General features: G+C 39.6%; 1 protein-coding gene across 1 annotated transcript in view; it reads right to left on the reverse strand.

The window, feature by feature from the left end:
* Positions 1–10514, reverse strand: part of LOC122577014 (cAMP-dependent protein kinase catalytic subunit 1) — a 31497-nt gene extending 20983 nt beyond the window's left edge. Inside the window, exon 1 of the mRNA XM_043748036.1 lies at positions 1–10514. This exon is cut by the window's left edge and continues 20983 nt beyond it. Coding sequence (XP_043603971.1) covers positions 8294–9355 — 1062 coding nt within the window. The 5' untranslated portion in view covers positions 9356–10514 and the 3' untranslated portion in view covers positions 1–8293.
* Positions 10515–14111: the final 3597 nt, after the last annotated feature.

The raw sequence follows: 14111 nt of genomic DNA on the forward strand, positions 1-14111 counted from the left end.
TATAAAATACTCGACGTTGGTCGCTAATAAAAAACTTGGCGTAACATCGGACAACTTTTTTTTAAACGACTTGTTGAATTTCACAAATTTAAGCTGATCGGACAGCCGAACGGAATTCTCAATGCCGATCGAACAACTCGAGCGTGATTTTGCGATTTCAAAAAATCGATACGAATTACCCGCGCAGTTTTACGTATTCCGTCCGACCGTGTTCCACTAGGCGAGCAGCAACGATCTATCGCGAACTCTGCAGAATTCGTAAGAATGTTCCCTACGCTGATTAGGAAAAAACGTGATTACGTGTTCCCTATCTAAAATTACAATATGCAAACAAAGAATCGACCAGACATCGCCGTTAATGTAAAACGGATATTACAGCAATAAATACGAAACGGAATTTTGATCGATAAATCAATACCGCGCACGGTTTACAAAGCTCCATATGAAAATAATCTGCGAGCACGTGATTTTAAAGAAATCTTTATACACTGCAAGTTATTTCCGAAGAATGGCACAACCGCCGCGTAACTACTGCCACGTTCGCCTTGTCTCGAACCAAATCGATCGTTAATAGCCCAATCGTAACGTTTACGAGCGTGGTTTGTCGTAGATGTACCACATGTGGTACACGCTTCGCTCTTCAAGATCATCGTTCTCTTTCGTTGCCTTCCCCTCTGGGCTTCTCCCTTTTTTTCTTTTTCCCCTTCCAAACAGCAATGCTTCTTCGTTCTACGTAGAATCAGTTTGCATATTATAACGGAATTTACTCGACTACTTTATCGAACTTCACTTGTGCGCGCAACAATCTCGCAACGTCGATGTTTCATATAAAAATATGAACGTTAAGCGTTTCTGATAGCGACTCTTACGAGCAGAACAAGTAACCTTCGAGGATCATCGTCGTATCTCTCCTCGTAGAAATATTTTGACATAATTATCGTCGATACAAAATACAAATCGATAGAACACGTAACGACGCAAAGGAAGATATCCTCCTATCGTATTACGTAAGGAATAAACTATAAAGGATAAACGGTAAGAAAGTTGGAATTTTAAAGACTGGCAAAAGATACGCAGATAGACGCGTGCTAATATCTCGTATATATAAATTACTATTGCAGCAGTTATTATTCGGTGGATTTAACAAGCTATAGAGCGCAAGACAAACACATCGATTTTCGAAGAAACGACAAAGGTAATATCAATTACCGTTGAGTTCGCTAGTTGATAAAACTACGATGATGGGAAAATTTCCAAGTCCATATATATTCGCCGACGTTCTATCGTAGCAGTTCAATATTATCGAGTACTCTCTTAACCTCTATATCCCCCTTCCTTCTTCGTTGATTCTCTTATTAAAACGTCGCAACAGTTTGTCTGTTACACGAAGAGGCAAGAACCAATGTGTCGGCTAAGAGAGAGAGAGTGTGTGTGTATGTGTGTGTGTGTTTGTGTGTGTGTGTGTGTGTTCGTTTCATGAATATTGAATTTATTAATTCGAAACTGCACCGTCTCCACCAAACCTGATATTTCATGCCAATATTGCCCCAAGCTCTTCAAAGAGATTTGCTTTTACCAATACTACCGTTATGGTGAAATATAAAAATACAAAAGTATCGGTGAACAGTTGATCGGTAGGTATTTTTACATTTATAAATATTTCACTGACACGTGCTCTGTCAAATTTTCCTTATGCCTCGATTCGAACGTTATTTCATATACTTAAACATCGAAATCCTTCCCTATTCTATGTAAAAACAAATAGCTTCGAAGATACTAACTGACGCGGATAAGCTGATCCCTTTGCTCATTAACACGGTGTATAAATCGTATAGAGAAAAATTGATAAGGGTCTTTATTCGACCGGGCCATGTTGAATATGAGATAGGATTTCGAGAAAATAATAATAATTGCTGCGGCGCTTGAATATTCTAACGTAAAAACAGATCGATGAAACAGGTCAAACCTTGTTTTAATTTTGGATACCCATAGGACACTGCGCTACCGGTTATAAAGACGTTGGCTTGCTATTTTTGAGATGCAAAGTCACCGTGAATATCCGAAATCCGTTTACCACGGTGATTCGGATATTGCCTTTCCGAAGAAACAACCACAACAAAGTAACATTATATCAGAAGACGAACGTTCGTAAAATAACACACATAGCAAAGAGGAACCTACTCTCGGAATTAATTTGCTGGGAAATGAAATTATTTGAAAATATCCGTTTGTTATTTTCGAGCGATCACGAGGTATTTTAACCCTCGACCGAAACCATCGCATGAGAAATGGCCACGTTAGCCTGACATTTATACAAAATTGTAGGACATTTCGTTCCAATTTGTATCATACTTTGATCATCGATCGACGCTGGTTCGATCGCTGACTATCTTTATCGCGTAAAATACAAAATACAAATTAAGATAAAGTATCCTAAAATTAATCCACCTCGCTGTGAATCATCTACGACCCAGCGATACCAATCGAAGACTAAGACATAAAATTATCCAATGCTAATCGTACCGATTACATTATACCGAGTTATAAGCCAGGCCACCGAGAACGCTACGATCATAGATACGTATAGAAACGTATCCAAAAACGAACTGCCACGATTCCGATCGTTATGAATTTCAAGAAATTCACTCGAGATATTTAAAGCGGCGATTAGATAAGTCGTCTTGTTCGATCCGATTCACTTCCTGCGCAGAATCTTAGCTGCAAGCAAAAACGTTGCGACTGTTCTGTTCTCTGTGCAACGATATTTTAATGGGCACCGAAGGCAAACCGTTACATGACAATGGATGAAACAATAAAATAACGCAATTGACCGCTTTCCATGAGCGGAATTGCACTTGATTTACGTTCAATAAATAATTAATTCCAATTCGAGAGCATACGGGTAACAGACGGAAAGTAACCATCGATACGCATGTACTATCAGTCAGAAGTTTAAGACCGCTTACAAGCCACGCTTAATAACAGCAAGTGACACCGGATATAATTGATTTTCAATCTTAAATTAAACAATAATACGATGTAACGTAACAGAAGTAAACAGCTTTGAAAAACGTATAATTAGAAAACAATCTTTCGATTACATGATTATCGAAACTGTGGGAAAAAACGTTCCCCTGTTCCAGGAAAATCAAATTAGATCTCGATCGATATAAGAAGGAATAAAAAAATATGTAACGAATTATATGAAATAAAGTAACATAAAAATCATTGCGCACAATGTTGTTTCATTTATACGAAATAATACGCGCCACCTCTTCTATCTCTTTCTTCAATTCATCTTCTTTTCGTTTTTCGTTTCTTTTCGGCTACGGAGTGGTCTGAAACTCGCAGACGTTAAAACATCTCTGTACATTCGAGCTTTTATAAGTAGAGTTATACTCTCTTATTTGCCAAATTATCCTCTCTATCGTCGATTAAGTGACTTTACAGAAGAGAGAAGAAAACAGGATTGCTTAGTGGTTAATAACGAGTTGTAAAATAGATGCTTGCGTTCATCGACGGGTACAATCGTGCAAAGAGATAGCAGACAAAAGGCAAACGTAAAGTACTAAACACAAAGCGGAACAAAGTGTTATTGCCGGAATGTATGCGTCTGTAACGCAGGCAATTTACCACTTACGATATGAACTTGAACGAGGATACTTTTCATACGATTACGTAAGTATTTACACGTGTGATTGTTTAAAATTTTATCGACACACGTGGGTCAACGATCGCGAAACGATTATTCAGAGGAGCAAGGGACCGTCTATTTACGAATAGAGCGATAGCGGCACGTATTGCACGTCGAGTGGAAGAAGAAAAAGTGGAAATGGATAAGGTTGACGAGTGCGATACGTAATTGAGAATCGACTTAACCAGAAAGAATCGCTTAACGCGGCAAAACTACGATAAACATAGCGGTATAACGTGGCTTTAAACGATCGCTTACAACTAATATTTACAAAAGGATCTTTGTACACTCGACGATCGTACGCGTTCTTCGAGATTTTCAAAATACAATGAGACTATCCCGTGTAACTTTTATTGCACAGATACGACTCGACGGTTATTATTCGCCGAAAATAAATATTGTTCGAATGCATTAACGCTACATTAAGATGCCGTGATCTACGACCATTCGTAGAGAAGTTACAACGCAGAAAATAATACGCGACGGTGAAAGAGGCCTTATCTGCTCAAATCCTCACGTTATGGCGATAAAGCTTAGACGATTGCCTCGTAGTTGTCCTAGGACAGTTACGAACAATCAATCGGATACAGAGGTCCGTGACAAGAAGCGTAGTATGAAACTCGTTCGTACGCGTAAGATTATCCGATTTATAGAGGTGCCACGATCGATTAAGAACCTTTCACAGCGTGCCGTCCTTACCGAACCGGAGAAACGTACGAGCAAACATCCTCGAGCTAAGATCGATAAAATATAAAAGCAATTGCTCTAAAAATTGATAGATCTGATCCTGCTCGTATGACTCGCAGTGTATCGAGCGATTCAATGTGCGCTAAATTTACAGCGTTCGACTATAGCTATATATGCGCATAGGTGAGATAACGCGGAACTTTTACGAGCAAAGTTCCAACGCGAATCATGGCGATTTGCTCCAACTTGGAGATTAGAATACCGAGCGAAATGAATTTGTGCCATTCAAACAACTTTACCGAGCCATAGGTTCACCTTTCTTTCTGAATACATATCGAGAGAAACGGTTTTTGTAAAATGCAGAAAAAAGACGAATTCGATACGCGTTAGAAGCGAAACCAGCGATCTAACGACTCTGCAAATTACAAATATCGAAGAACAGGAATAAACGACAAGCTAATCGCGATACTGGTGGTATAGTCGTGTCGCCGCGATCAACGTTTCATTGTATACATGTGTGTGTATGTGTGTGTGTGTATATGCGGACAGAATACCAGCCAAAATTGGACGATTTGAAAGCATAACCTGTCTCGATCGCGCAATTCCTTGCCAACAACTTCCGTGCTACTTTGTTCGAACCAAGCCTATTCTTGTTTTTATTTATTCAACGCTGCAGCATACGCGAGCGAACAATTGTACACGTGTATGCTCAAGGTAGGGAAGGAATATACATCCTAAAAGTCAGCAACGCGACAAAAAAAAGAACGTACATTCTTTTCTCTGTCCAGTTCTTTGTACTCGCGCGTTGCTATGACGCGCTCGTTTACCACAATAGAGAGAGAGAAGATTTCGCGTTTTCCAAACCGCGATCTTTAAACGTCAGTTTTTTCGTGGATCGATAACGTCGATCGATAAACCAGCTCGTTCGATTTAGAAAAACGAATACGTATGGTTGTTAATTACATTCTTGTTGAAAGAAACTCTATTCGAAAACGGACACGTATCTTTTACGTTATATACATATACATATATATGTACATATGTATTATATACATATATATATATATATAACTCTTATCGAGAATATTCAGATACGAGCACGTTCAAAGCACGCGGAAAAGTAAGCCTCGTTATAATTTGACTTGTTACCCGTTACGTTTCCCTTACTCCCCCCCGTTCTACCTGTTTTTGCTCAGTTGCAACTTTGATCGTTAAGTTTCGTCTCGTTTGCAAAGAGAACGAAACTGGACGAAGCTAGAGGAAACTGGAAACCGCAGTAATCGTATACTCGATGTTACCGCAACGTGGGCCACAGATTTATACGAATGTTTCGCATTCTCTATCCTTTTCTTATTACATATACGTAACAACGGTTAGCTGATTAACTAAAGCCTTGACCAATTCGCCGAAATCGGATGGATACGACGTCCCCGTAATTTAAATTACTTCGTGCCAACCTGATCAACCTTATAACTTTTCTTATCGCGTAATAATCGAACAGCCCTTTGAATTCGGATCAGAAGTGACAATCTTATGTCACGGCGAAACCATTCGCAGAAAGTTTCGTAATGTCTGTACATACGCGCACTGTGTGTGTCTATGTGTGTGTGTGTGTATGTGTGTGGCTTGGAACGAAGCTACGCGTGTGGCGGACCTTCTCGTGCGTGTTTCATTGTAAAATCGATTCTCATTATACGATCGACGCGTGTCCAATCGTCGACGCTCAGGGCTCGTTGGTGTTGGTGATTCTCTGATTCTCGCGTTCCTTATGTTAACTGGTCATTGAATTTCATTACCGCCGAGATACGACGCCGTAAAGTATCCCATATGCTCCATCTCGAAAGGAGGTGGTTTTAATGGATTAAAGAAAGAAAGAAAGAAAAAAAAAAAAAAAAATTAACGAACGCGTCTTTCAGCGATAATACTCTCGCTGTCATTGCTACTGCTGCTGTTCTTCGTTTCGTTATCGTGTCCCTTTGTTCTCCTTCGTTTACATTCCTTCGTTTGTTTTTGTCCCTGGTTTCGTCGTTCGTTTTATTTTTTTTTTTTTTTCTTTTCCTTTTGGACAGTCTTCTCGCGATTATGTTTCAACACGCTTCTGTATCCCGTTCAATGAAATTTTCACTCCACGTGTACGTAACACGCGCAATTTCCTTTGGCCATTTCGCGCGTGTGCATCGTTCGTTTCTCTTTCCTCTTGCACAAATACAGGATTGTCCATACGTTTACATTTCGTGCTAAAAGTGCAGCTCTATATAAAAGATAACGTTGCTTTTTTTGCATACAGCAACTTAAGGCGATATAATTATATACGAATACTCTTATAACGTATCTATGTACGAACGCCGGTGGTCCTCTATTAAAAACGTTCCAAAAATGAATCCTTATATTTTGCTCGTACTCCCGTCGATCGCATTTTCACAAATACTCTCACTTTCTCGCTCTTTCTCTCTCTCTCTCTCTCTTTCTCTCTGTCTTTCTTTCTCTCTCTCTCTCTCTCTCTGTCTTTCTTTCTCTCTCTCCCTCCCTCTCCCTTTCGTCTCTTCGTTCCTGTTTTTCCTGTATCATTTATGCAAGGTACAATATAATTCAACAACGAGCATCTGTAGCCAGTATATAACGAGTATTTTTTCATTTTTTTTTTTCTTTTAATAAGATTCATAATATGCTATAATAAAGGTCTACCTTTCTCTCTCTCTCTCTCTCTCTCCCCTGTTCTCCCCCGCCCTCTCGTTCTCCCCCTTCTCGATCGATGAAAAACGAGTCATATAAATATATTACTTCAGCAAAATAATCGTGTGACGACTAGCTATTATAAATACGGTTCGTATCGTGGCGAAAACTTTTCTCCCAACGAGAATGAAGAGAAAAATGCTCGTAGACAGATAGACAACAATGCACGACATGACAATTAATTGTTGGTGTATTTTATATCCATTTTCTCCCGTCAAGTCCCTTTTTATAAACTTTGTATGCGGTAAAAGAGGCAGGACGATGGAGTAGAGGGGCGTGGTGTAAAAGGGGATCGGGGAACATTCATAAAGATTACAGGGACAGATAGATGTATGTACAAAATAATCCCGGCAAAACCACGTTTTCCGATATTAATAGTACTTATCGAGAGCAATCTTTACACACGCCGCCTCTAGTAATCCGGATAATAAAGCCATCTTAGGGAACACACACATATACGTGTAAATATATACATATATATATATATATTTATATATAATAAATAGATAAATACATATATATATATATATCGTCATTCTCATACGTCAATAATGTCAGTTACTTGGCTGAAAAAAAAAAAAGATGTTTCTCTTGTAAAAAGTCGTAGTGGTGACAGTGACTATGAGTGTGAGCACACGCGTACGCGTATGTGTATGTGTGTGTTTATATATGATATCTGTGTATGCAATATATCGTAATTTCATCCAATATATTATATCTCTTTTATTTCTGTCAATCTCGATACGTTCAACGACGCCGATTACCGTGTTTCCTTCGTATACTCTTTCCGTTTCCGCTCTCCTCAGAAGTCCACGATCACAAAATAAAGCGCAAAATCTGCCATCAGCTTGTTACGTGCTCGTCCTTCTTAGCTTCCTTTCCCTTTCTCCGCTCTACTAAGCCACCTTCCTTCCTTCCTTCCTTCCTCTATAAAACTATTGCATCGAGCGTGCCCGCAAACGCACAGAATCATACACGCGCACGCACACACCTGTATACGCTTTCTTTCTATCTTGCATACATGTAATACATTCTCTCGTTTACACTACTCGCTCCCATCCTCCCGCTCTCTTACTTCATCTATATTCCTCGCCCGAAGAAAAGCGAGCAGCGAGCGACGAACCATCGTGTATGAATGTATACGCGATACGTGTGACCATCTTGAATCAATGCGGGAATTCAAAATTCGGCGAATTCCTTGGCACACTTCTCCGTCAACGAAATCCTCAGCGTCTCCTCCTCGTAGTCGTCGAAATTGCTCGTGTCTCCCGGCCCTTTGCATTTCGGTATGAACGGGGCCTCGATTTTCTTTTGGAAGACGGCTATCCAATCGGTACTGGCGAACCACTTGTGACCCTTGATATCGTTTACACCGGCCTTCAGATTACCGTACCTCTTGGTAAGATCGACTTGCAGCAAATTACGTAGTAAGTCTTTCAGATCGGATCCAAAGTGCGAGGGAAATCGTGGCTTTCCGCTCACGATTTTCTCGTAGATTTGGATTGGTTGATCAGCGAAAAATGGTGGATAACCGGCAGCCATCTCGTAGACGAGGACACCGAGCGCCCACCAGTCTACAGCTTTGTTGTATCCTTTGCTGAGAATTATTTCGGGCGCGAGATATTCCGGCGTGCCACATAAGGTCCATGTTCTACCCTGTACCCTTTTGGCAAAGCCGAAATCCGTGACTTTCAGATAGCCCTGTGAATCGATCAACAGATTCTCCGGCTTGAGGTCCCTATAGATTAAGTCGAGGTAGTGAAGGTACTCGAACGCTAATACGATTTGCGCCGCGTAAAAGCGCGAGTGTGGTTCCGAGAAGCGACCAACCTTTCGTAGATGGCTAAACATTTCCCCTCCTGGGACATATTCGAGGACCATGTAAAGATAAGAGTTATCCTTGAAGTGAAACCGTAATGAAACCAGGAACGGGAAGCTAATCGCCTGCAGTATCCTCTTTTCGTTAAGCGTGTGTTCCACTTGCTTAAGTTTCACGACCTTCTGCTTGTCGAGTATTTTCATGGCATAGTACTCTCCGGTCGGCTTGTGTTGCACTATCATCACACGGCCGAACGAACCGGTGCCCAGTGTCTTGATTCGTTCAAAATCGTCAAGGGCAGCAGTATTTGTAGGGTTTCTTTTCCATTTGTCCTCGAACTCTTTCTTCGCCTTGTCAAGAAACTCCTTGACGCTCTCGGCAGCGTCAACCTTTTTGTTTGCAGTCGCGGCATTGTTGCCCATCTTAGCAGCCGCGCTCGTACACGAGCCTGCCAGGGCTCTACACAGCTCGAGAAGTTCCAGAAGACCGCGTCTTCGTTTTCGTTTTCGTTTGCCCTCTTCCGTAGTCGAGCCTACCACGGCCCTGCCAATCTCCGCTCTCTTCAAAATTGTTACTACCTTCTACTACTTTCCTCCACTATCCGCGTACTCTCTCCTATCGTCACCGACGATTCCCAATGTTTCTATCCGATACTTGTCAATGCTGGCCCTACGAGACCTATAGACGTCCGAGAGAGCACTCACACTTACGCAAGAACAGGGCACACGCGCGCACTGCACGATGGATACACTCCTACCGATGGCGGACTATCCTTCCCTTTTTTCGCCAGTGTTCGATTCACTTAATAACAACCGTACGACTTCTCGCACTCGCTACGAACCTTTGTGGTCCCTTAATTGTATGACAAAGTGAGACCGAGCGATTTCGCGCGGAAAAATGGGTCAGCATTAATCCTCGTCCGCACCTTGCGCCATCTTTCCTGTCAATTGTACTAGCCCGTCGTTCTCGTCGTCTACTAGAGCTGTCTCAGTCTTTCCTTTCTTATCCTTCTCTCTTTATTTCTGCCTTAACTTGTCGCCGTACTCTCGTACACCGCAGCAACTTTCTTTGACGTGTTCTCGTCCCACTCGTTTGACAAATCAAAACACTAAACACTAGTCGGTTCTCACAGTAATAGTACCGAGTGGCTAAATCGCAACTCGAGAACGACAGTTTGAAACAAGGGTCGAACGGAACGAGAGAATGACGTCGGTTTCGATCGCTCTCAACCCTCGGAACGCTTGCGAAACGTCGTCTGCTCAACTTACACGACACGCACACCACAAACTTTGACTCGGACGTATTAAATGAACATCGCGAACAAACGTGTATCGCATCTTCTCGCGATAGAAAACAAAGTACGCGCTATCGCACTAAACACACGAATTCTTTTACTATAGTCGCGGACTGATTTTAAGCTCTCAAAGCGAAGCAGGCGGCGATAGCGGAGATAGTCGGTACCGTTCCTAAAGATGGCGACGCGGCTCGCTCCGCTCGTTCGTTCGGGATTTCGCACGGATGCGAAAATGACGAAGTGTCGCTCTACGAAGCGAGAGAGCTACTGTAATGCACAGATCGGATATTGCTTCCACTTATCGCCGATAGATGTAGCATTGGAAGGTTTAACGACTTCCTCGATCAGTGCTGCCACCAAACGAAAGCGTCAACGTACTTTCGATTCAAAGTAAACCCGTTCTTGCTTCCAAATCCTCAAGGTTTTCGTATATACTGAATCACGAAATGTTTCGGACAACTGCCTGTGTCGCTGTTTCAATGGGCAATGTGATTCTCTGAGTCATCGCGAAAAAAGTTACGATATCTTGTGAATTATCTGCCGGACATATAATCGAAGTTCATCCATTTAATAATACTAATTATTAGCTTTTAAATTCTTATATTAGCTCGGCTAGATTCTATGGTTACCATGTAAACTTAGGGTTCGTTCGTTGCACTAATACTTCAGTGGTGTCATCCTATATATTTTCTAAAATTTTTTATTATTTTTACAAACCACGTATATAGATAGTTTTATGATATTGATATTTGTAGTAAAGATAGAAGCCTGCTTGTCTTAATGTGTTAAGCTATTTTTACTCGCTCGGCATTGATATACGTATTTTTTAATAATCTAAAACAACTGCAAGATTATCACTACGTTTTTGTCATTGTATTTAGTGTATTTTACTTAACTAATATAATCTATATTATAGTTATTTTGCTATAAACTAATCTTACGTTGCGTTTACTATTAATTTGGTAGTCTCATGGTTATTAATAACAATCGACCTGCTTGTGGTATTGAACCGTGGTACGCACACGGAAGGTTGAACACTCGCTGACCTGTGATAATCCTTTGGCAATTAGTTTCTAACTGTAGGTAGGCATATAGGCACAATTTTAGAGCGGTAGATACGGTCGAGAAAGCTAGGTGGAGTCGGTGGGGGACGGGACGAACCGGTTACGATCGGAGTCAAAAAGGTACGACCAGGTCAGGCCTTTCGGATATATACAGTATTTTTGTGTGCAGCCCTGGTGCATTGCACATCAGACTAGACAGAGATGGCAAAAGACACGTCCATCGAGGTTGCAATCGGATGTGTTACTTATATTAACTTTAGTTTGCTTCTACCCTATGGGATGCGCGCGACCACGCGTTCTATTGATTCCATGACCCGAAGCTGAAAGTGGTGTGCCAATTTGTGGGAAGAAAGTAGAATCGACTCTGCTATTTCTTGAGTACTCTTTTCGAAAAATTCTATATACAGTATACTTTAGTAAATTTGAGCCCCAAATGACGTTAACCTGTTAAAAGATTGAATATTTAATACTAAAAAAAAAAAAAAAAGCACTGTCTACATATAAATTACAAAAATTGTGTATATATTGGTATAAAATATAAAAGAAGGCGTATATAAATAATTGTTACTTTCACATGTGTATATGTTTAATACTTTTGAAATGTCTCGTTTCCTTTATTCGTTTTGCTTCTCGACACTTTCTAATGCACAAAGAAAATAACGAAACAGACGTAATAGGCAAAATAGCATATAGCGTGGTGAGTAAGAACGCATCAAGAAAAGTGGGAATTTAGTCCAGCGAAATGAAAATTTAGATGCGTGGATGCTATCTTTAGTTTGACACTGCAAAGCCAGTGGAAATATAGGTTACTGTCATCGAAATAGCTTGTGGCTGAACACTTCCACTGACCCACTAAACGAAATTTAATTTTATCAAGTAATACTGCATGTCACCAGCTACATGGTTATTTTCGTTAATAAAACATCTTGAAACATTGAGAAAGTTCTACAATAGTTACCAATATATATATATATATATATATGCACGAAGAAATTTGCTTATTGAAATAACTTTGTTAGAAAGGACAAAAATGTATATATAAAGATAAACCCAGTTCACAACGTTTTGAACAAAGAAAAAAAGACGTATATATATATATATATATCGTTTCTTTCCTATGTAAATATCGTGCACTTATTTGTTCCATATGTATCATAAATAGAAGTGCACTTGAAACAGCGAGCACCTTACTTTTGGAAAGTTTCATTGAAAACCTAACTCAATCTGATATAAATGTGTCTTCAAGGTTTTACCGTGTAAAGGATATTCAAAAAGAAGCATCTGCTTTGCACGTCTTCACCTGCATCGTCTATAGCAGCTGCTTGGTGTTATCTTCGTGCTTACGTAGACCTCTGGCACGTGGCATGTTCGGTAGGACAAAAAATACATTTCTTAACAGACTAAACTAACACGTTTGCATGATTTTTGCAAATATGAAGATTGATAAATCATCGAATATTCGTTTTTATAGATAAGATTATCGAAAGAAAAACGGATCTTTACCGTCGTTTTCGAAATTATTACATTTCGATGTAACTATAGGATAGATTATTGTATTTAAACTTTGTACAGTGTGATGGAATAAATTTTGAAAACGAATTTATTATCTACCTCCTCTTCATTTATAGAAAAAATTAAAATATATTTATATATGTATATATAATCATATATAAAAGTATTAATTATATTTCCCTACTCTAGGTAATGAGATTTCGATATATATATATATATATATGTATGTATTAATTTTTATATGTGTATGTACATCTATATGTATACCAGCCTATACATAGTATCTAATGTATCCATATTATGTATCATAAGGGCATTTAGAGTGTCATCATGAGTTAAGTTACACCTCTGATAAAATGCCCGTAAGACTTTTAGAACTAACGTCGCAATAAAATAATACTGTAGCGAACAGGAAATGTGATCTTTTACTATTTTATGGCTAAAAGCAACCTGTAACATGGACGTAAATACAGCAGAGCCTTTTAGACGGGTGCGTGGATCAACCTGAAAGCATCGCGCACCTTTTAATATACACCGGAAATAGAACCATACGCGAAACTTCTAGAACTTTCTGCACCTTGCTTCCGTTTATATCTTGTATATTATTCATAGTATACATTAAATTTCATTAGAATCGAGCTAATATCTTAAATCATACATAAGATTTAATAGACATTATTTTGAAAGTGATGCGGGACAAAATACATGTTTCTCAAACAATACAACGCTAGCGCCGGAAGCACGGGGATTTTTTACGAGCTTCGTAAGACAGGATCCAATTGGCTAGTGTGTTATTTGGAGGGGCATTAACAATGCGGTAGTGGCGAAGCTACCACTACCATGAACCTAAAACCACATAATCATTGACAGATTTAGATAAATGTATTGTACTTCACATGTGTGGTATTTTTCATTTGAAAGAAAGTAAAACTAATACCGTAATTAATTACCTGCATTCCATATTTTCTATGATCTACAGGCATTTTTCTAAGAAACTTCATTGAACCATGATTCATGATTAAAATATAGCGGCAAATTATTTATACGTATTCTAAGGTCATATTCATCGGAAAATAAACTGAGATTAATAAGTACCATTGATAATATTATTTACTAAACATATTGCAGTAATTCTTTGCTCTTCTGTGAAAGAATTATATATTAACGATTTCTAGTCATTTTAAAATTATATTTACAACGAATAGTTTAATAAGTGACCGAATCGTGCGCCATCTGTAAACGAGCGGGAAAGAAAAGTGTTTGAAGGCCGCCGGCCTGCCGGCCGGACCGAGTAACTCGGGTCTTGGG

The sequence above is a fragment of the Bombus pyrosoma genome, linkage group LG2, assembly GCF_014825855.1.
Source record: "Bombus pyrosoma isolate SC7728 linkage group LG2, ASM1482585v1, whole genome shotgun sequence".
In the NCBI taxonomy this organism is placed as follows: Eukaryota; Metazoa; Arthropoda; class Insecta; order Hymenoptera; family Apidae; genus Bombus; species Bombus pyrosoma.